Raw genomic sequence first — 22,711 nt, 5'->3', positions numbered from 1 at the left:
TCGAGAGGCGGGCAAGGCTGTGCTTAAAGATCCTCAGCCCGACTTCCTCGAGGTCAGAGGCTTGAGTGTAACACGGAGAGCATATCATGTTGAAGATGAGCCGGTGGCAGCGACAGAGCCAAAGTCAGAGCTGGAACCTGCGGAGAGAGGCGAGTACTGACTTCCTGTCTGCCCTTCACCTGCCCGTCTTCACGAACTTCCGCTGTCCCCTCCAAAGCTGTGGCGTCCGCTCTTTTGGGTGTAGCCCCACCCCCTCCGCGGTGACTTTAGGGACCGTCAAAGGGAGGGCTGGAGAGATCCGTTACTCGGAGTGCTGCCTGCAGGCATCTTGTCCTGCTGCTCAGCCCTGCCGGAGCACGGGCCCCGTCTGTGCTGCTGGGCAGAGACCCCTGTGAGCAGCGGGGAATTCCCTCCCGCCGCCGCTCTGGGCCACCCGCTTCGGCCTGTCCCGAGAGGCGAGGCGGCGGGACACAGCCCCGCTCCGGGCTGGGTGACCCTGGCTCGGGCGGTCCCGTCGCTTTGCCGCCAGCGGCGCTCCCCCGCCCCCGCCTGGATCCAGCGCACGGTTGGAGAGCCTTGGCTGCCACAGCCTTTTGGGAGCAGGGGTGCCGGTGGGCCACGGGCAGGGGGGTTCCCTTCCTCCCTGAGGTCTCCGGGCCACCCACATAGAGCGGCCTGGAGCTCCTTCAGTGTGGGAAGCCATTTGGGGTTTCCCCGGGGTATTGTCCTCCTGGGATCGGTCCCTGCCACCTTCACCCCTGCTGGCTCCCAGCTAATCTCCGCGTAACCGTTGCGTCAGGTCAGCCCCCTGTTGAGCTCTGTAGCCCTCTGGACCGGGGCTCCACTGCTGATGAAAGCCGCGTCCCACACAGGAGTTTTCCCCAAAGAGAACAGCCCTGCAGAGAAACACTGAGGGCAATATTGCATCTCTAGTCCCTAGGCGGAGGCAGCAGCCTCTTTGCCTCTGGGTTTAGACCTCCCTTCCCTATTGTAAGTGAGCCTAGGGGAGATATTTTCATTCATTCTTAATACTTACTGAGCACCTACTATGTGCCAAGCAGTTTGAGACTGAGGGTATATCCTTGAACTAAAAAAAAAAAAAATTCTGATGCCAAAGAACTTATATTTCAGTGCGTGGTATGAGTGTTATGGAGAAAACTAACGCAGAGAAAATAGAATAATGTTCAGGATAAAGTTTAGTTTTTATCAGGTAGGAATTTCCTTACTGAGGGGCTATTTAATTGCATAAAAGACCCAAAGGAGGCAAACCAGTGAGCTATACAGATAACGTGGAAGAGCTTTCCAGAAGTAACAGCCAGAGCAGAGGCCCTAAGGTGAGAGTATGTCTGGTACCTTTAGGAATAGGCCAGGGGACTGGACAGGAACCAACAGGGGGGAGAATGGTTGAAGAAAAGTCGGGCAGCAAAGATGTAAGTTGGAGTCAGGCGTGGTGGTGCACACCTGTAATCCCAGCACTTAGGAGGCTGAGACAGGAGGATCGTTGCAAGTTCGAGAGCAGCCTGGGCTCCAAAGTGAGCTCAAGGCCAGCCTGAACTGCACTGGGAGACCCTGTCTCAAAAAGATAAAAAACAAAGCAAACAAAAAACCAAAGATGTAAGTTGGGTAGGGCCTTGCAAGCCACTTTGAGAATGTTAGTTTTCCTGGGGGAGAATATGGGGATTGAAACAGGGTCTCATTATGTAGTTCAGGCTGGTCTTAAACTATGTAGCCCAGGCTGGACTTGACAATACTCCTGCCTCAGCCTCCCAAGTGCTGGGATTATAGGTGTGCACCACCATACCCAACTGAATGTTAGTCATTAGTACTCTTAAGTAAGTCATTGAAAGTTTTTGTGTCAACTGGGGTTGAAGCCAGGGACTTCGCATTGAGCTACATCCCCAGCCCATTTTTTTTTTTTTTTCCCAGCCCATTTTTTATTGAGACAAGATCTTGCACAGTTGCCCAGGCAGGGTTTAACTTGCAAGTCCTCCTGCTTCAGCCTCCTGAGTGCTGCAAATGTCACTATACTAGCTTAGAGGGTTTTGAGTAGAGCAGTGACCTAAGTTTTGTTTTATTCATTGATTGAGACAGGGTCTTGCCATGTAATTCAGGCTGGCTTTGAACTTACTATAACCCAGGCTGGCCTGGAACTTGCAGTGATCCTACTGCTTCAACCTCTCATGTGCTGGGATTACAGGTGTGCACTACCATACCCAGCCTAAGTTTTAAGTGACCTTATTTTTTTGTGAGTACCAGGAATTGAACTCAGGACTTCAAACTTGCTAGGCAGGTGCTGTGCTGCTGAGTTAATATCCCCAGTCCATGACCTAAATTTTAAAAGGGCTGGGGATATAGCTCAATGGCAGAACACTTTCCTAATATGCAATGCCCAGAAATGCCTAATATGCAACTGCAGAAATGAATGGAGGGCTCACTCTAGCTGCTACACTGTGAATAGGGCTAGCAGAAGCAGAACTGGAGAAAAATCCTGCAAGGGTTCTGAAATAATGCAGAGGAAAGATGGTAATAATGCAGAGGAAAGATTGGTCTACATTGAGAAACAGTGGAATTGGTGAGAAATGCTTACGTTTGCAGTATATATATAAAAAAGGGTTAACCTGAGGCAGGAGGGTCACAGTGAGTCTAAGACCAATCAGGGCTACACAGTGAATTCACAACCAGCCTAAACTACATAGTGAGACCTCATCCCAAAAAATATATATATATATTAAGAAAATGGCATGGCTGGGGATATAGCTCAGCGGCACAAGCGCCCGCTTAGCAAGCGTGAGGTTTTGAGTTTGATTCCTGGTACTGAAAAAAAAATTGCGGATAGTGGGGTATGAGGAAAGAGGAGTTAAGGTTAACACTAGTTTTTGGCTTGAAGAACTAGTTTTCATTTATTGAGATGGGGACAACCCTGGAAAGGAAAAATGAGCAAGACTGGTTTTGGATGTAATCCACATGCCTATTAGATACACAAAAGGAGATGACAAGGGGGTGACCACATCAGAGCTAGAGGTCCCAAGAGAGGTCCTGACTGGAAATGGGCATTTGGAGGATGTTGGTATGGGAACGGAGTCAGGAAAATACCTAGATGTTTCCTTCTCTGACGTTTCGTTCTTACCCTGGCAGGCATGAGACCTGCCTTGAATTTAGAAAAAGCTGAGTTGGCTACTACATGCTATTATGTAATCAGGACTATAAATGTCAGTTACTAAAAATAAAGTTGAACTCTCTCCTGTCCTTTGAAATGGCTACAGGACCCTTTAACTATCCCTCTCCCAAAAGACAGGAAGTAAGGAGGAGCCAACGGGAGGGGGGAGGCCAAGAACCTGCCCCTCCCCCTTACAAAAATGGCTGACACTTGTCTTTGTTCTCCACAGTGTTCCAGGAGAAAGTGTATCTTCATACATCACCACACTTGAAAGCAGGTAAATTTAATTCGCCCTTTACCAAAACCAACTCACAAGGAAAGCTGCTTAGGCTCCCTTGCTGGGATCTAGGAAGCTACTAACAGACCTCACCAAGGTGGAAGAGGAAGGTTTGAATCTGTCAGACCATGTCTAGCCTCCTGGCCTGCCGCATAACAAGGTCATCAAATCACTATTTTCAGAGTACTTTCTAATTGAAAGCTCTCAAAATCAGCGCCAACAAAGACAGCTGGTTTGTCTTCCCAACCCTTAGTCCCCCTCAAGGTTAAGCAGACTCAAAGGACCCTTTGCCCACGCTCCCCACGCAGGGGTCAGCAGCACAGATGCCTGGCTGTTGTCTGCAGAAACTACCAGTGGAGTGTGCCAGCGGACTAAAGACTTCATTAGGACCCCCTGAGAACGGATGTCCGGGTACTTCGTCCTGGGCGAGAGGCAAGGAAGACACATCAGTACTGTGCAAGTGGCACAGCTCAGTGGTACAGCCCATGCTTGGCATCCATCCACAAGGCCCAGGGTTCAATCCCCACCACTGCCCCCTCCCCAGAAAAGGAAATGACAGTATAGACTACAGGCTGGTAAATTTTAAGGAGTCAGAGAGTAAATAATGGAGGTGTTCAGGGCAGTACAGTCTGTCACCACTATTCATCTCCACTGCTATGGCACTAGAGCTGTACATCAGATGTACATAAACAGATACGGCTGTGTTCCCATAAAACTTTATCTACAGAAACGGGGGAAAAAACCAAACCAGGCAGTACGGCAGTGTGCTTGCCTGTGCTGCAGACTGTTTGTTGCTAAGCAGAGCTTTTATCCTGAATGTGTATTTTGCCAGAACCTAATCCAACCACAGAGATGGCAGCCGAATCATTGCCTTTCTCCTTCGGGGCAGTGTCCAACTGGGAGCTGGAAGCTTGGTATGAAGACCTGCAGGAAGTCCTGTCCTCAGATGAAAATGGGGGGAAGTATATCTTACCCGCTGGAAACGAAGAGGTGAGAGTGCCAGTCCTAAAGCTGAGAATAAACTGGGGGTGATAGCGCATGCCTACAATCCTAGCTGAAGGAGGAGGATTGCCAAGAGTTCAAGGCCATCTTGAACTACATGGCAAGACCCTGTCTCAAATAAAATTAAATTAAAAAATAAATAAATAAAAGAAACAACAAAACTAGGCCAGGTGCCGGGCATGGTGGCACACGCCTGTAATCTCAGCACTCGGGAGGCTGAGGCAGGAGGAGCACTGTGAGTTTCAGACCAGCCTGGGCTACAAAGTGAGCTCAAGGCCAGCCTGAACTGCACAGCCAGACCCTCTCTCAAAAAGACAAAAAACCAACCAACCAACAAAAAAAACTAGACCAGGCATGGTATCACACACCTGTAATCGCAGCAGGAGGATCACTGTGAGTTCCAGGCCAGCCTGGGCTACAAAATGAGTCCAAGGCCAGCCTGAACTACAGTGAAACCCTGACTCAAAAGAGATAATCAGTCAATCAATTAATAAGTCAGTGAATCTAAAGGTGGGAACAAGGGTGATGTTACCGTTCCATCATCAGCTAATACCCACCCTCCCTTTTCTCATTTCCTTAAAGGAAGACTCAAAAACATTCACCACTCTTGACCCTGCATCTCTTGCTTGGCTGACTGAGGAGCCAGGGCCAGCAGAGGTCACAAGTACCTCTCAGAGCCCTCGGTCTCCGGAGTCCAGTCGGAGCTCCCTCGCTCAGGAAGAGGAGGAAGAAGAGCAAGGGAGACCCAGGAAACGGAAGCAGAGTGGCCAGGGGCCAGCCCGGGCTGCAAAGCAGCGTGTGAAGGAAAAGGAACAGGAGAACGAAAGGAAAGTGGCACAGCTCACAGAAGAGAACGAACGGCTCAAGCGGGAAATTGAGTGCCTGACCAGGGAAGTAGAGGCCACGCGCCGAGCTCTGATTGACCGAATGGTTAATCTACACCAAGCGTGAGCAGATGGGGCCATCACTCTGCAGCTCTGGCTGCCACCTACCTTTCCCAGAAGTGGCCACTGACCATCTGCACACCTGTGCCAGTAATGGGACCCTCAAATGCTTGGGGTAGACAGAAGGCCAGGTCCCAGCGTGTATATAGAGGTTGTACATTTATTTATTACTGTCCACATCATTAAAGTGACTTGTGACTATGAACCAAATCCTCTCACTTTGTCTTCTTGCCTTTGGGAGTTTCAAGGGGTCTCCCCTCAGCTAGCGCCAACTGCTTTTTTAGATCCAGGAGTTTAGCCACCTCCGCAGCAACCTGGTTCTTGTCCGCCTTCTGTGCTTTCAGTTCTCGCACAACGTTGCCCTAAGAAAAGGCGGAAGGGGGCCGTGAGACAGGTCCACAAAAGGAGCTGTTCAGAATTCAGCTGTGCCAGTCTCCGGCAGGGTTAAGACCCGTACGTACCTGTTTTGCGACTTCATCCGTCAGCGTTTGAATCTGCTGTTGCCCAGCTGTTGTAACAGTCTCTACAACTGCCGGGTTGGGGGACACCTTTGCCTGGAGAACAACAGTTACCATGGGCTGCCGTAAATACCCTCTGACCTCCAGTTCTACAGAGTATCTCAGGGAAAGTGTTTACCTTTAACTCAGGACTCTTCTAGCTAAGATGGGAAGGAAAAACTAAGTGAGGAAGCAGGAAGGCTAAAAGATGGAAAGAGTGATGAGTAAGGGCTCCTTGGGGAAACTGAGGCGGACTGCTGTGGGTGGTGCTGGGTGAGGGCACAGTCTAGCTCTCACCTGGCCTCCAAAACGCTGCTTCAGACTTTCAATCTGGTCATTCTCCAGTTTTTGGAACAAGGGACTGACCTGTGAAGAATTCCGGAATCATTCGCTGGTTACATATAACCCTGCCACACTATACAGAGGCCCCTCCAACCCCACTCCTTGGAGATTTAGAAACCCTGAATGTTTTAGAAGAAATGTGAGCATAACACTGAACAAATAGCTCTTGGTTTCAGCCAAGACGTTCAAAAAAAGCAGCATTTACTAAGCCCAGAGTATCATAGGATCAAAGAGAATTTAATGATACTAGGTTCACCCAGTACTTTGGCTACCCTGCATTCTCATTGCCCACTAGCAGGTGATCATGGTGTTTTGTTTTGTTTCTTCGTCTTTTTGAGACAGGGTCTCACTATGCAGTTCAGGCTGGCCTTGAGCTCACTTTGCCAGCCCAGGCTGGTCTCGAACTTGAAATGATCCTCCTGCCTCAGCCTCCCAAGTACTGGCATTACAGGTGGGCACCACTACACCTGGCGATTATGTTATTTCTTAAACTAGTGGTGTTTATGGACCAGGTACTAGGTTCTGGCATGAAGAGCAGTAAGGATATGCAGATGATAATACTCAGCCTGCAGACCAATACTAAGCATGTACTGTCAGAAAAAGAAAAGCCCAGAGTGAAGGGGTTCAGAGAACAGCTAGTAAGAACCCCAACCCCCAAGCAAAGCTGGAGAGCTACAAGTCCTTAACTCCATACTGCAGGCTGCATGACAAGCATGCACGTTACGGCAGGCTGGCCCTTCGGACAGACTCACTGTGCCAATCTGGTGCCCCGCTGGTAAGGTGCACAGGAAGTCTGTGGGAAGAACACTGCAGGCAGGTCGTGGAAGCTGCAACTGGGCCTGGATGGTGGCGCTCACTGTGGGCATGTAAGGCTGGAGCATGACGGACAGCAAGGCAGCTATGTTCACTGCCATGCCTGTCACGGTGCCCGCCCGCTGCCTGAGGAAGGAATGAGATTAGCCAAGGCCTCCCGGAGGACACAGCCTGACAGCTGCTTAATCCTGGGAGCCAACCCTATCTCCTTAATGTACCTGTCAGCCTCGCTGCCTTTTATCCGCTTCCAGGGCTCATTGACCTGAATGTACTGGTTGCCATGTCGAGATACTGTGAGGATACTGCGCAAGGCATCCCGGATCCTGGGGGAGGAGGGGAGGTCTCAACATGCCAGTGTCTCATCACTGAGATGAGACAGAGGTGCAGTTACTCACCGAACCTTCTCCAGCAGCTGGTGGTAGTGCCGGAGCTCCAAGGTGATATGGGCCAGCAGACGTTGATCATCAGGGTTAAGCACCATCTCAGGCACACAGCCCCCAAAAAACTTAGACACAAACATCCCAGCTCTTGATGGGAATAGGAAAGAAGAGAAAAAAGTTACTTTCTGGTCTCCTTTTATAAATTTGACTCAATTTCCATAACTTTCCTTCTCTCAGGATTCCTGCCCTCAACTGATACCTCCTGACCCCTCAAAGTAGAAAGCAAAGATTAAATTCTTGGGGTTTTGGGGGGTGGTTTTTTTGTTTGTTTTGTTTTCTTGAGACAGGGTCTCGCTATGTAGTTCAGACTGGTCTTTAACTCACTATGTAGCCAGTCTGGCCATAAACTCAGTGATCCTCCTGCCTCAGCCTCCCAAGTGCTGCTGGGATTACAAGTGTGTGCCACCATGCCCAGCACAAATTAATTCTTTGTTCTCTATCTCCTCTAAGAATTTGACTTTTGATGGCTGGGGACAGATCTCAGTGGTAGAGTGCCTGCCTAGCATGCACAAGGCTCTGAGTTCAATCCCTAATACTACAAAAAAAAAAAAAAAAAAGAATTTGACTCTTGATAAAGTTGCAAACTGTCCTTTTATTTTTGGAAGGTGAACATATTGGGGATTGAATCTATGCCTGGACATTTAAAAAAAAAATTATCTGCAAGAGAAGATGAAGTGTATTATTGTAAACTGCTATCAAACAAGTACTCTAAGGAAGATTTATCTATTAAATGTGGCTGATGACCAAACCTGAAAGGCTAAGTAAATGGACGGAGCCAAGACCCAGGGCTCTGGAGAGGGACTGAAGAACCCTAAGCCATGAAGTGTATTCTTTGGATCGTAAAATCACTGTACTAGGGACCAAGAGTGGAATGTGAGCCTAACGCAGCAGCTCTGAAGAGTGTATTAGAACTACCCTATCCCTACACAAACATAGCTCCTCTTTTTCAGCCAAACTTTTCAGGGCTGCAGGTGAATGTTTTATCAGTAAAAATCCCCTCTGGGAAGGGCTGGGCATGGTGCCCCAGTGGCTGGAATCCCAGTGCCTGGGAGGCTAAGGCAAGAGGATAGCAAGTTTGAAGCCAGCCCGGGCTACACACTGAGTTTGAGGCCAGCCATGAACACAGTGACACCGTCTCAAGACAAAAATCCATTCGTGGACCAACTCTGCAGAATTACACCTCGAGCTAACTACCCTCAAGCATATGTGCACTACTACGTCCTGGGATCAGGTCCCAGTTGATAGAAACCAACTTTCCACATTACCTTGTCCCTCACAGGCTCCTGTCCCCTTATTATTTCACATTCCTATCTCCACAGGGAAAATTGGCCTCTTCCCATCTCATCTGCTGACTGACCCCTCACCAGGACTCCTCTTAGGGTTCATATCTGGATGTTCCTGCAAAACCCCAATACATGGGGGGCTGCTTTTCAGAGGCAGCTAAATCTAGAGTTTGTGACTGATTTATGGTCTAATGCTGGGGTCAAGGGTTTGAGCTCTCCACCCGTCCTCGGGTGTGCAGCCTGCATATTAAGGGCGGAAAGAGGCCTGCTCTCCCTTCCTCACTGCTTTTGGTGTCTTCTACCCCATGAACCGTTTCCCCTCTGCCACGAGCCACCCTGCCTGGGAGCCAGTGGATTATGGACTGAAACCTCTACACACTGTGAGCTAAATAAACCGTCCCCCTCTAACTTTGGACGTCTGGTGTTTTGTCTCATCAATGAGACAGAAGTAGCCCAGGCAACTCACCTGTTGATGAAGTTGCCCAGGTTGTTGAGCAGCTCGGAATTATTCTTGAGCAGCATGTCTGTCCAGGAGAAGGCACTGTCCTGGCCCTCAGGCCGAATGTACAGCAGATAGAAGCGCCAGATGTCAGCAGGGATCTCTGTGTCCTGGGCCATGTCTCCAAACACCCCCACTCCCCGACTCTTAGAGAACTTCCCATCCTCATAGTTCAGGTACTCTGGACAGATGACGGAGAACCATCGGCTCAAATCACGTTCCTGCCCTTGGTGACCTACTAACTCGTCTTCCCTTCCCTTCACCCTCTGCAGTGAGTCTCCAGCAACATGGCACCCGCAGTAGCTGGTCTACAGAGAACCTGGAAGCCCCTTCCTATCCATTCGGGTCTTCTTGCTTATCTCAGCTCCTAACTCAAGACCTAACAGCCTCCGAGGATCTCCTTCCAAGTACCGCTCCGCCCTCGTTCTCCAGTCCCCTCCCATCTGCAGTCTGCCGGGGACACTTACCTGTAGCAATGAGATACTTGACCAAGGTGTAGTTGTCCTCAGCTCCAAGGGCTGAACAAGGAAAGACCAAGCCATGAAAGGGAACGTTGTCTTTGGCCATGAACTGGTAAAGGTCCACCTGACAGAATATAGTTCCTCCTGAGGCTCTCTTCAAAAGCCCCAGAAACACCAGCTGGCCAATCACAACTCCCCACTCCACAGCTTCCTCACGCACAAGCTAACAAGGAGCCGCTTACTTGCTCTGGGTTCTTCCACCATCTCTCCCATTGGTCTGTGTAGTTGGCCGTGATGGACAGGTAGCCAATAGTGGCATCGAACCAGACATAGAATACCTGGAGCATTAAGAGGAAGGACTCATGGTAGGGGCCAACCTAAAGCTTCAGACGGGAACAAGATATAACCTACAGTCCTTTTGTTAGTCCATGGTCTCAACCCTAAGGCAGATAATTTGAGCCATAAAGAATTTTTACCTTGTCTTCAAAACCTTCTAAGGGCACAGGGGTTCCCCACTTGAGGTCACGGGTGATGCAGCGAGGCTTGAGCCCATCCCGAAGCCAAGACCGGATGATAAACCGGGCATTGGGTGTCCAGTTACTGCCAGGTAACGTCTTTCCCAACCACTCCTCCAGTCGCTTTTCCAGCTGAGATGACAAAGAGGGTTGGCTTAGGTAGTGTCACACACAGTTAAACATACAAAGACACGTATACCTGTTTGGGAGTACAGGTTGGCAACATATCAAAATGAAAAGACTCATGACTGACACAGCAATTCCATTTCTAGGAATTTATTAACAGACACTCATTCAACGAAGTATTCACACAGTGTACAGATGGGCTGGGTGTGGTGCTGCGTGCCTGTAATCCCACCACTCTGAGAAGCAGGGAGGAGGATGGCAAGTTCAAGCCTAACCTGGGCAACTTAGCAAGACCCTATCTCAAAGAATAAAAGGGACTGGGGATGTATTTCAGTGTAAAAGTTCTGGTTCAATCCCTAGTATTAAAAAAAAAAAAAAAAAAAAAAAAGAACAGAACACTAGTATTACGAAAGAAAATAAACATCATAAACCTGATGAGTAAAAATAATCTTTAGGAACTAATTATGGGGTGATTTCCAGAACACAATGTTAACCATTAAAAAGGCAAAATGTAGCAGAATGTATACAATAGCCACATGTGGTGCACGTCTGTAATCCCAGCACACCCAGCACTTAAGAGGCTGTGGCAGGAGGATCACTGCAAATCTGAGACCAGCCTTAGCCACCCTGAACTGCAAAACGAGACCCTGTCTCAAAAAGACTGTCCTTGTAAAAAAAAGAATATATACATCATGATACACTGGGCCATCATCTCAGTAATGTAATTACACTAACAGGGCAAAAACTAACCTAAATAAATTATGAACACATTTGACTGTACACCCTCAGTCTAGGAGGGGTCAGGACCACTAACAAATTCTAAACTCTTCACCAGTTTAGGTTTGTTTGTTTATGTAAAGGTAAGGAAGAAGCAATTCTGTAATTATTTCAGATATATTCTGGAATTGGGCAAATGTTTAAATGTGCTGATGCTTTTTGGGAACTCGGGTACCCATTATGGGAAGAAGATACAAATATGAAATGAAAGAAAGTGAGAAAGAGCTGGGTGTAGTGATGCACGCCTGTAATCCCAGCACTCAGGAGGCTGAGGCAGGAGGATCGTTGCAAGTTCGACACCAGCCTGGGCTCCAAAGTGAGCTCAAGGCCAGCCTAAACTGCATAGCAAGATTGTCTCAAAAAAAAAAAAGGCAAAAAAAAAAAAAGAAAGAAAGTGAGAAAGAATCCTGCGAGGCTAGCTTTGAATTGTAGATATCAATGTGAACCTAAAACAAATGCTTAACTCTTCGCTGTTAAGGGCCTAGAAGCAAAGATACCCTGGGAGCAATGAGTAGATCCACGACCTAAATTTTAGACTCTTATAATAAACAAACAAATTTTAGACTCTGATACTATAATTTACTAAAAATGAACCTGGAATATCTTTAATACTGCTAATTTTTGTCATGCCAGAAATTAAACACTTAAAAAATTTGCCCAGTGTGGTGATGTGCACCTGTAATCCCAGCACTTGGGAGGCTGAGGCAGGAGGATCACCGAGAGTTCGAGGCCAGCTTGGGCTACAAAGTGAGCTAAAGACCAGCCTGAGCTACATAATAAGACCCTGTCTCAAAAAAGACAAAAAAAAAAAAAAAAATTATAGGATCTCAAAAAAAAAAGACACCTTGAAGAAGCTCCCACTGAGCAAATAAGGTATAATCTGAACGTGAAAATAATTTAGGACAGAAATGAATTATAATCTATAAAAAAAAATCTATAAATATACACTTGATAAATAGATAACTTAAAGGTAAACGTGGAAGGGTGCAGCAATGTTGGAAAAACACTGTAATAATGATTGGTTCAGGTAGCACAGAAAAAGGGAAAACCACAGAGGCATTCTGCTGTGGCTGTAACCTTGGAAACTAGAGCGAGCTCTCGGACCAGAAAAATGTGGAAAAAGCAGAGCAAGAAGTTAAGGCAAAGCACCTGGATAACAGGCTTTGCGCTCCCACCACAAGCTGAAGGATGCAGAAAGCACGCGGCAGAAGCACTGAAGAGAAAACAAGGCGTAGGAACCTATGCAGCCCCGTCTAACCCTCCTTTCTCTGCCTGCGGACCTGGAGACGGCGCCACCACACTCGCTTCCTCCCTGAGGGGCTCACGGCTCCCGGCACCCACGGTCAGCCCTTTGCCCCTTTGGCACTTCCTTCCCTCACTTCTAGGGGTGAGGGTGCTTCATCAACTTCCCAGGGGACGTGGACACCTCTGGCAAGCGGGCCTGGGGCTTTCGCTCTGTGTCCCTCACTCCGTCTCATCTCTACAACTGCATGTGTAATTTTTTTTTGTTTGTTTTGTTTTCCAGTACCGGGAATTGAACTCACGACCTTCTGCTTGCCAGGCAGGTGCTGTGCTACTGAGCTAAATCCCCAGCCCCTGTGTGTGTTAATTTTTAATGGAAATTAGAAACACATGAGCGTGACGAGCCATCAGCGGTAGTCGGGGCAAAGGCACATCCTGAAGACCGGACAGAGAAAGGCCCACTTACCTTAGGCAGGTCCAAAAACAGGTGCTGAGAGGACCTCACCACAGGGCATGACCGACAGACTTTACACTGAGGTTTCTGTGAAGAAATTCCACAGTGAGACAATCAGGGTCAGGATCAGCGGAACAATCAGGAGCATGGTAGCGCATGCCTGTAATCCCAGCACTCTGGAGGCTGAGGCAGGAGGATCACAGGGAGTTTGAGGCCAGCATGCACTACACAGTGAGCTTAAGGCCACCTCGGTTTACAGTAAGACAGTACATATCTCAACCCCACAAAAGGGACGGGGAACTGTTCAGGGAAGAACTATAAAGGGACAAACACCGTGGCCCACCCTCTAGCTCAGCACCTCACACCAAGCCTGCTCCTCAACTACTGAGCCTTCTTTCATCGTGGAGAAGGAGGTCTGCAGTGCACAGCAACGCTTGCTCCCCAGACCCGCACATTTCTCACCCATCATGCCCAAAAAGCGAAACGCGTTCTCTGAGCTCAGGCAAGGGGCGGGTACCACACTGCGCTTAGCTGTGCGAGGGAAGGAGGGGGACAGAGTAAGACACACAGCCCCTCTCCTTGAGGTTACACGCAAGTCAGGGAGAGAGGGCTTGCGTAAGAAGTGTAGATTTTTACAAAGCGAACTGTCAAATACTCGTGTGGCAAAAATTGACTGTATAAACACTGAAGCGTGAGGGCCACAGAAGTGAACAGACGACGGTGATCACTGAAGACTCCCAAGAGAGCTGTTTTTGTTTTATTCTGAGACAGGGTCTAGCCATGTAGTTCAGGCTGTCCTTGAACTCACTATACAGCCCAGGCCAGACTTGCACTTGTGGCGATCCCCCTGCCTCAGCCTCCCAAGTACTGAGATGACACATATGCGCCACTACACCCAGCTCCAAGGGATTTTGAGGAAACTCACTCTCTTAGGACCTCTCCCAGTCTATCTGGCTCTATACAGTTTATTCCAAAACGTATCTCCAATCTATTTTCCACCCGTTTCTACTGGCACTTAGCTAGTCCGAGCCATCTCTGGCTCCGGCCTCTAACCCTTCTCCGCTTCTCTCTGGCTTCCTTCCTATCTGTTCTCCACAGAGCTGCTCAGCACTCAGCTAGAATAAAATCTGGTTTCCTCTATGGCTCAGCAGGTGCTGGTGGCCTGGTGCCCATCTTTCTTTCTGACCTCATCTCAGCCTACTCTCTTTTTCATTCACTATGCTCTAGCTACAGTGGCTTTTGCAGGGGCGGTGAGGATTTGAGGTGGGGGTTCGAGGCAGGGTCTCGATACAGTCCAGACTGGCCTCTAACCCACGGCAATCCTCCTGAGTGCCAGGGTTACAGGAGTGTAATGGCATTAAAGTGGCTTTTCCAATTCTGCCTTTTCAGCTCTTTGCTGCTGCTGTTGTTGTTCTTTAGAGACAGGGTCTTCCTATGTAGCTCTGGCTGCCCTCGAATTCAGTGATCCTCCTGCCTCAGCCTCCCAAATGCTAGGGTTACAAATATGCCCCACCACACTCAGCTGTACCTTTTCAACTCTTTGCTACTTCTTCGGAGCCTTTACATTTTCCAGTCCCTTCTACTTGAAATACTCTTTAATTCCATTTACTGCTTGATTTGCTCCTTCTCATTCTTCAGTTAAGCTCCCAGTTGAAATATTACTTCCTCTGGGAGACCTTGTCTAATCATCTAAAGTCCACTTTCTGTTTTTGTGGGGGTTTTTTTGTTGTTTTTTTTTTCTGGTACCAGGAATTGAACTCACAACCTTGCGCTTGCCAGGCAGGTGCTGTGCCGCTGAGCTAAATCCCCAGCCCCTAAAAGTCCACTTTCTCTGTCTGGAAGTTTATCCTATGTTATTTCCTCATTTACTGTGGCTTTAGATAAAAAACACTCCCTGTTGACGGTTTGTGTCTAAAACGCCTCATGCAGTCATGAGGGGCAGGCTTTTTCAGAGGAAGCTGAATCTACAGTTTGTAACTGATTCATAGGGCAATGCTGGGAGTAAGGGTGATGGGATTAACGGTGGGTGATTGCTGGATCCCTCCACTGACTGGATTCACACCACCCTAATCCCAGCAGTCTGGATAAGATAAAAGGGACAGGAAGAGGCCTGCCTCACGCTCTCTCTTGTTGCTTTTGCTGAACTGTTGCTCCTCTGCCATGCCACCCTGCCTCGGAGCCAGCTGATTAGGGACTGAAACCTCCACAAACTGTGAGCTAAATAAATCTTTCCTCCCTTTAACTTTGGGCATTGGGTATTTTTGTCCCAGCAATGAGAAAAAAGTAACTAAAGACACTCCCTCACCCTCAACCTCTACAACAGTGACTGACATATTGTAAGCACTCAAAAAAGTTCACCAAATAAATGAATGCATAAACATTTAGTAAACACAAGACAGAATTATGCAAAAGAAAAGAATCTAAACAAATGTAAATCAAGTGGCTTAAATGGTAGGATTAGAATTCGGGTTAGAAGCATAAATTCAACTTGTCTACTTCCTAGCTAAATGCTTAAATTTCAAATGAAGTGAATTACAAGTTGCTGAGATGAAGCAGCAAGGGCTACTGAAAAGGTTTTGGATGCTAAAATAAAAATCCTGAATAGCTGGGTGTAGTGATGCACACCTGTAATCCCTGCACTCCAGCAGCTAAGGCAGAAGGATCACTGACTGAGTTTGAGGCCAGTCTGGGATACACAGTATGTAAAGGCCATTGTGAACTACATAGGAAGACCCTGTTTCAAAAATAAACAAGGGCTGGGGATATAGCTCAGCAGCACAAGCACCTGCCTGGCAAGTGCAAGGTCCTGAGTTCTATTCCCAGTACCAAAAAAAAAAATCTTTTTTTTTTTTCTTTTTGAGACAGGGTCTTGCTATGCAGTTCAGGCTGGCCTTGACCTCACTTTGTAGCCCAGGACAGTCTCGAACTCACGAAGATCCTCCTGCCTCAGCCTCTCTGAGTGCTGGGACTACAGGCATGAGCCACCACCATGCCTGTTTAAAAAAAAAATCTTGATTGGGACAAGGCTGAGTCCCTTCAGAATAAAAAAAAAAAAACTGGGCTGGAATGTAGGTCAGAGGTGGAGTACTTACTTGCCTGAGGCCTTGGGTTCAGTCCCCAGCACCACAGAAAGGAAGAAAGGAAGAAAGGAAGGAAGGAAGGGAGAAAGGAAGGAAGAAAGAAAAGAAAAGAAAAGAAAGAAGGAAAGAAAGAAAGAGGAAAGAAAAAAATTATTCCTTCAGTGACAGGTATGATGGCGCACACCTATGTTCCCAGCACCGAGGAGGCTAAGGCAAGAGGATTGCTACTGAGTTTCAAGGCCAGCCTGAACCACGAAGACCCAGTCTTAAAACACACAAAAAGAAATGAATAAATAAATGCAAGGCCATTCCTCCGGGCTCTCAGGAGGTCTCCTCTCACCTTGAGCTCAATGGCATTGATGAGTTTGCCACACTTGTCACACTGATCACCCCGGGCCTCTTCATAGCCACAGAAGGGACACACCCCTTCCACAAAGCGGTCCGCCAGGAAGCGGGCACAGCGCTCACACCGCAGCTGCTCCACAGTATCTTGCAGTATAAAGCCTCGTGCCAACAACCGCTGGAAGATGTCCTGGGTGATTCTGGCAGGTGAGCAAGGGACGGGGAGGCACAGTCAGAGGGGGTACGCACCCCTCCCTTCTGTCACCCAACCACGGACCCAGATTCATTCGGTCCAAGAACCAAAGAGTCAAGGAGAAGGCCCCTGAGAGCCAAGGCCATCTACTTATCTCCCAGCTGACCACAGTCTCCCCTCAGCACTCGAGAACTGGCTTTTGTGGAATTCAGACTAATCTGCTTTGTGTTCGGCGCTGTGGCTGCCCTTTAGGCAGTCCAGGTACGGAGCCACACAGAAGTATCAGCTGGCAGCGTGTTTGGCAGGCTTCTTAAGGACGAGTATGAAGCAAAGAACCAGTGTGTTTGTTCTCAGCACACACAGGTGTGAGAGGACTGTCTGAAGACCTGGGGGAGCCGCAGAGGAAAGGAGGCACAGGAGGGAGAACAGGTAAGTCCTGTCCCTTCCTCGGGCACTCCCTGGCACCCTGGTCAGAATTCCACAGGCGCCGAATCCCCTGGGGAAGACTCCCTAACCGCCTGGGAGACACCTGAGGGCGACATTCAGCTGCTGTCTTAGGAGCTCCTAGGTTCAGGAATCCGCTAGCCTGATTCCTTCTCCCCCACAGGAGTCTCACGGTCCCCACTCCCAGCCTTCAAGCCCATCTTCTGCCTCAGTAGAGAAAACCTACTTGGTCTGCTGAGCAGTGGTGGTGCGACCAAAAGTATCAAACGAGATATTAAACCAGCGGTAGATGTCGGCGTGGATGACATGATACTTGTCACAGATTTCCTGGGGGGTCAATCCTTCCTCCATAGCCTTGGTCTCTGTCGCGGTACCATATTCATCGGTCCCGCACAGATAGAGGGTGTTCCACTGGCGGAGGCGGGAGTACCTGGCAGAGAGCACGTAATTACACGGGGGCCCTACTCTGCAGCTCCCGCGTCCCCAGGATCCCGCCAGCGCCCACGCTTGAAGTACTGCTTCAAGGGGCCCAACCCTCCCTCAGGGTCTCTCCTCCGGCAGCGGGCTCCACCTGGCAAAGACATCAGCACTGAGGACACAGCCGATGATGTTTCCCAGGTGGGGGACGTTGTTGACGTAAGGAAGGGCGCTGGTGATGAGCACGTTCCTGTCCCCAGCCACCGGCAGCCTGGTGAGGAAGGGAGGAAAGGAGAGTGCGCAGGGGAGACACAAGGGTCAAGGAAGAACAGCTGGGGATGCAGCTCAGCGGTACAAGCGCCTGCCTGGCAAGCGCAAGGTCCTGAGTTTGATTCCCAGTACTAAATAAATAAATAAATAAATAAAAGCAACTGTTAAATAAATAAAAAAAAAGAGCGAAAGAACAGCAGCGCAGGGGACAGGGAGCAAGCCTCACAGACTGCCGCGTGTGCGGTGCGGGCCTCACTCCAACACTCATTTCTGCCCCTTTTACAACAGTGACCGTTAGCTCGTTCTTGGACTTATAAACTTCCCAGGTAGTGAAAAACTCGCCCTCAGCTCTGTCTAGTCATCACTGCTGTCACTATTCAAGAACAGTTTCCTAGAGCTGGGCCTGGTGGCACACGCCGGTAATCCCAGTCCTGGTGACTGGGATGCTACTGACATAGCACCGGGAAAGAAGAGGTCAACAATGGAAAACTACTCTTTTCTTGAGACTGTCTTGCTGTGTAGTTCAGGACTGTCTTGAACTCACGGTGAGCCTCCTGCCTCTGCCTCCTAAGCGCTGGGACTTTTAGGTGTATGCCGTCACACCTGGCAATTTTACAGCGAATTTACTCAACATGGACCTAATTTCTCCTAGTTAATTGTCTTTTCTCCTCATAATTAAGTACCATAATTATCTCTAAAATCCAGCTTAGAAATCTGCTCCTTCAGGAAAATCTTCTTTCAATTAACTACTGACTTCCCAGTGCCTGCTTTGTGGTACAACATTCACCTAGCACGTACAAGACCCTGGATTCAATCCCCAGCACCATAAAAAAACCCCAAAGCCAAAAAACACATACTGAGTCATTTGCGCATTGACTAACCACACTCTATTCACTGACCTTTTATCAATTTTTTTTTAAGGGAGGCTTGCCAGGAAGTGAATCCAGACAGGCCTTCATGCAAGGTCAGCAAGTGATCTACCACTGAGCTATACCCCTAGCCCTTTAAATTTTTACTTACTTGATTTTTTGAGACAAGTTCTCACTGGGCAGTCCAGGATGGCCTTGAACAAACTTTCAGTCCTTCCACCTCACCCTCCCTGAGTGCTGAGACTACTAGATTCCAGCCATGGGCCACCACACTCAGCCGCAGTTCATCAATTCCTTATTAAGAGCCAAACTCTTGTCCTTTAGGGCTTTGCACACTTCTTCTATCTAAAACCTCCTTTCTCTACCCTTACCCTTGCCTAACTCTCCTCATCCGACCATCTTGCAAGTCTTTTTGAGACAGGGTCTTGCTCTGCAGTTCAGGCCAGCCTTGAGCTCACTTTTGTAGCCCAGGCTGGTCTTGAATTCGCAACGATCCTCCTGCCTCAGCCTCCTGAGTGCTGGGATTACAGGCATGCACCACCATGCCCAGCAATCTTACAAGTTTTAAATGTTTTTTTCTTTTTTTTTTTTTTTTTTGGTTTTTTTGAAACAGGGTCTCACTCTGCAGTTTAGGTTGGCCTTGAACTCACTTTGTAGCCCAGGCTGGCCTCAAACTCAAGGCAAATGCTGGGATTACAGGCATGCACCACCATGCCCGGCTTAAACACTCCTTTTTAAAGAGGCCTCTGAATTAGTATCATCTGGGCTGGGCATGGTGATGCATGCCTATAAGTCTAGCACTGAGGCTGAGGCAGGAGAATCACGAGTTCAAGGCCAGCCAGGGCTACATAGTGAGTTCAAAGCCAGTTTAAACTACACAGCAAGACTATCTCAAAAAACAAAAACAAAAAAATAAATAAATTAGTGCCCTCTAATCTTTTCTGCCCTAGCATTGTTCTTTTTCCTTCATGAACATCTGTAATTAAGCTGTGCATAGTGCTGCATGCCTGTAATCTCAGCTCTTGGGAGGCTGAGGCTGGACTACCGCAAGTTCAAGGCCAGCCTGAACTACAGCCTGGGCTGCATGGTAGGTTTAAAGCCACCCTGAATTACAGAGCAGTACCCTGTCTCAAAAAACAAAAACAAAAACAAAAGTAACGGTACACTTGTGTAACCATTTTGTAAATATCTGCCTACCCTATTAGAGGCTAAGTTCTATGCAAAAGGCCTATCTGGTAGGTTCTCCTCTGCCGACAATTTCCGTACACACAGAATCAAGCCCCATTCCTCAGTGCCTACTCACACTGGATTCTGTTGGGGCCGAAGTGGGGGCAAATTTTCTAGGCCCTTCTCCCAGGCAGTCACAGCCGCAGCAATCTCCTCTTCAGATAGGGTAGCCAGTTCCTCTTCCTAGGAAGAAGGACAGAATTCCTTATCAGATAAAGAACTTCTTTCCGTGTTATCAATCAACTAAAACATCCCCAAGGCCCTGAGGATGCCCATCGTTCCAAACCTCAGGCTCATTGCTGACAGCCCTCGACTCGGGTGGGCTGGGCTGGGGCTGCTTTTGGAGGTAGGGCCGGAGAGCCAGGACACCCTGCTGTTTCAGCACAGTTTCCGCAGCTCGCTGACATGGCTCCTGGGCACTCAGGGTCTGGAACCAGCTGCGCAGGGCACCCAGTTCCTCTGTGGGCATGGGAGAAAACAGAATCAGCAAGAGGAAGGAGCGGGCTGGGCAGTTAGAAGTGGAGCTCATCTCCTCTGAGGCAGGAGGATCACCACGAGTTCAAGGCCAGCCTGGGCTACACCGTGAATTCAAAGCCAGTTTAAACTACACAGCAAGACTATCTCAAAAAACAAAAACAAAAAAATAAATAAATTAGTGCCCTCTAATCTTTTCTGCCCTAGCATTCTGTTCTTTTTTTTTTTGATACTGGGAATCGAGCTCAGGACCTTGTGCTTGCCAGGCAGGCACTTACGCCACTGAGCCATATCCCTAGCCCCTAGCATTCTGCTCTTTTTCCTTCATGAAAATCTGTAATTTCTTTTACTAGTTCCTTCAGCCCGTTCTGTTATAGTTGCCCTGTTAAGCTGCACCTTCAGGTAGACCCGCAATACGCTACTGCCTGCTCTGTAACCATGACACCAAGCTCCTGGGGTTGAGGCTCACAGTGAAGTGATATGCACAGTTCTCACCAGGGAGGTAGGCTGGGTCTTGCAGTAATGGGTATAGCGCTCCCCACAAAACAATGTCAGCTAGAGATTCCGTCTCCTTGATTGGGGAAGAAAAAGAAAAAGACACGTGGATGAGGCACTCGTATTTTTCCCAGTAATAACAACATCTAATATTTACTGAGCACGTGGTACATGCCAAGTACTGTTAAACATTTCATTTCACTTAATTCTCACAACACCTCAGTGACACAGGTATTCACATTACTTCCATTTCACAGATGAAAAAATTTAAGATTAAAGAGTTTTAAGCCAGGCATGTTGGCACACATCTGTGATCCCAGCAGCACTCGGGAGGCTGAGGCAGGAGGATCATTGCAAGTTCGAGACCAGCCTGGGCTACAAAGTGAGCTCAAGGCCAGCCTGAACTGCATAGTGAGACCCTGTCTCAAAAAGACAAAATCAAAAACAAAGAAGTTGTAGTGTTTTACTGCTCACAAGTGGAGTCAGAATCTGAACGCTCTGAATACAGTTCTTCCTCTTAACCCTTATACCACAAGCCTTCCCCAAATCCCATCTGAAGGGCAACTCACCCCAGCAAGGAAAGGACAATTCTGGCGACTCAAACTGTGGTCAATGTGAGTCAGAGCTCTCCCAAGTGGGCCGAGAACATCTTCACCCTTCTTGCCTTGGACCACTAAATAGTACAGGGCAGCAGACAAAGCTGGCTAAAAGGCAAGGGACAAAGGTCGGGAAGAGCACGCACAGCAGGGAGCACCTGCCATCCCTCATGCCTTGGTCCTACCTGCAGCTCTGTTGCCTCCCATTCCAGCCACTGGTTGGTGAGGTCATCTGCTTCCCAGCCAGATAACAGAAAGAAGTATCTGTCCAAGGTGAAAACAACAGAAGGTAGAGTTAGAGGGGCCCATGAATCTAGCCCATTTCTCTCACCCCTTCGCGAAATCGTGCTTGCAGATAAGACACGCAATGGACAGCTTTAACGAGGCCTGCTTTAACCCAGCCACCTCCCCACACCAAGGACCAGCACTGACCTGCAGATCGCACTAGTGGAAAAGAGGTAGTTGCCACTGTCCAGTTGCAAGACAGGGAGCTTCGGCTGGGTCAGGAAGGGGACCACACACTCTGATGCAGGAGAGGGAAGCGGGTGGAAAAAAAACACTTTGTCAACTTAGGGCAACTTTACATTGTTTCCGTAAAAAGAAGAAAAAATGGGCAGTCTCAACCCAGAGGTTCCCGGACAGGACCACTGGGTATAGAATACGCTGCAGAGGCCAGCAGGTGTCCGGCTGAGACGGCCAGCTACACACAACAGATGGGACATGGAGAGGGGGGCGGTGGTTTGGGGCTAGCGCCGCAGCTGAGAACCTGGACAATGGACAGCAAACTAAGATGGGAATGCTCTGAGGTCAGAACGGGAGAACAAAACTAAGAGATCGGGAAAGACTGACAAGAGAGCGGCTTAGGCGTCGCCAAAAACAGGTGGCTGGGAATGCGAACAGGTAAAGCGTACGCATGGATGTCTTAGCGGGAGGAGAGAGGAACTTCCTAAGAATGACAAAGGCTTTCAACGCCTGGAAGTTTTCTGGGTTTGTTTTTTTTGTTTGTTTGTTTGTCTTTTCCGGTACCGGGAATCGAACTCACGACCTTGCGCTTGCCAGGCAGGCGCTGTGCCGCTGAGCTAAATCCCCGGCCCCAACCTGGAGGTTTTCAAATGAGGGACTGAGCGGAACAGGCTGCCTGAGAAGTGTAAGTGAAGACTGGGAAAGGGAGAGTGTGGATTCCCGGGGTGAAGCGGGATTGCGGTAGACGACAGAGGGAAAGCTAGACACGAGGGAAGAATACAGTGAGTTCTTAAGGGAAGTAAACGATGAAAGATGCGACCGGGAAGAGAGGGCGGACGGCGCGACCAAGGATAACGGGGAGAACGATCGGCTGGGAGCCCGCGGTGCAGGGGCTCGGCCGCGGCCGGCGCGGGGTGACGCGCGGCCCCGCCCCCGTCACTCACCGCCCACCCCGCCTACCTTCCGGACCCACAGCGCGCACTTGCAGCTCGGCCCGGCCCTGGGCCCTCCCG

At 48.8% G+C, this 22,711-nt stretch overlaps 2 protein-coding genes across 2 annotated transcripts; one reads left to right on the top strand and one right to left on the bottom strand.

Moving 5' to 3' along the window:
* Positions 1-50: 50 nt before the first annotated feature.
* Positions 51-5,585, top strand: Ddit3 (DNA-damage-inducible transcript 3). The gene is made up of 4 exons (XM_005397386.2): positions 51-149; positions 3,387-3,434; positions 4,267-4,424; positions 5,019-5,585. Exons 3-4 carry the CDS (start codon positions 4,287-4,289, stop codon positions 5,385-5,387), a joined length of 507 nt encoding a protein of 168 aa, XP_005397443.1. The 5' UTR covers positions 51-149; positions 3,387-3,434; positions 4,267-4,286; the 3' UTR covers positions 5,388-5,585.
* On the bottom strand, positions 5,527-22,711 carry Mars (methionyl-tRNA synthetase; the record flags this gene model as incomplete). Its single annotated transcript, XM_013520894.1, is given in 21 exon segments — positions 5,527-5,742; positions 5,842-5,934; positions 6,175-6,243; positions 6,972-7,158; positions 7,251-7,355; positions 7,428-7,559; positions 9,222-9,435; positions 9,722-9,839; positions 9,958-10,053; positions 10,192-10,362; positions 12,842-12,916; positions 16,250-16,451; positions 17,115-17,318; positions 17,460-17,576; positions 19,748-19,854; positions 19,958-20,130; positions 20,641-20,716; positions 21,210-21,344; positions 21,422-21,500; positions 21,669-21,759; positions 22,659-22,711. Coding segments are annotated over 21 exon segments (2,644 nt in total), but the record flags the coding sequence as incomplete, so codon positions are not given.

Source organism: Chinchilla lanigera, unplaced genomic scaffold (assembly GCF_000276665.1).
Source record: "Chinchilla lanigera isolate Chin_1 unplaced genomic scaffold, ChiLan1.0 scaffold00057, whole genome shotgun sequence".
Lineage (NCBI taxonomy): Eukaryota > Metazoa > Chordata > Mammalia > Rodentia > Chinchillidae > Chinchilla > Chinchilla lanigera.
This window is presented reverse-complemented; position numbering and strand designations above follow the sequence as displayed.

What these genes read in the sequence shown, in the direction of transcription:
- Ddit3 (XM_005397386.2), top strand. Translation starts at nt 4,287, where the DNA reads ATGGCAGCCGAATCATTGCCTTTCTCCTTCGGGGCAGTGTCCAACTGG. An exon ending in TACCCGCTGGAAACGAAGAG is followed by an intron (nt 4,425 to 5,018) that starts GTGAGAGTGCCA and finishes ATTTCCTTAAAG; the next exon opens with GAAGACTCAAAAACATTCAC.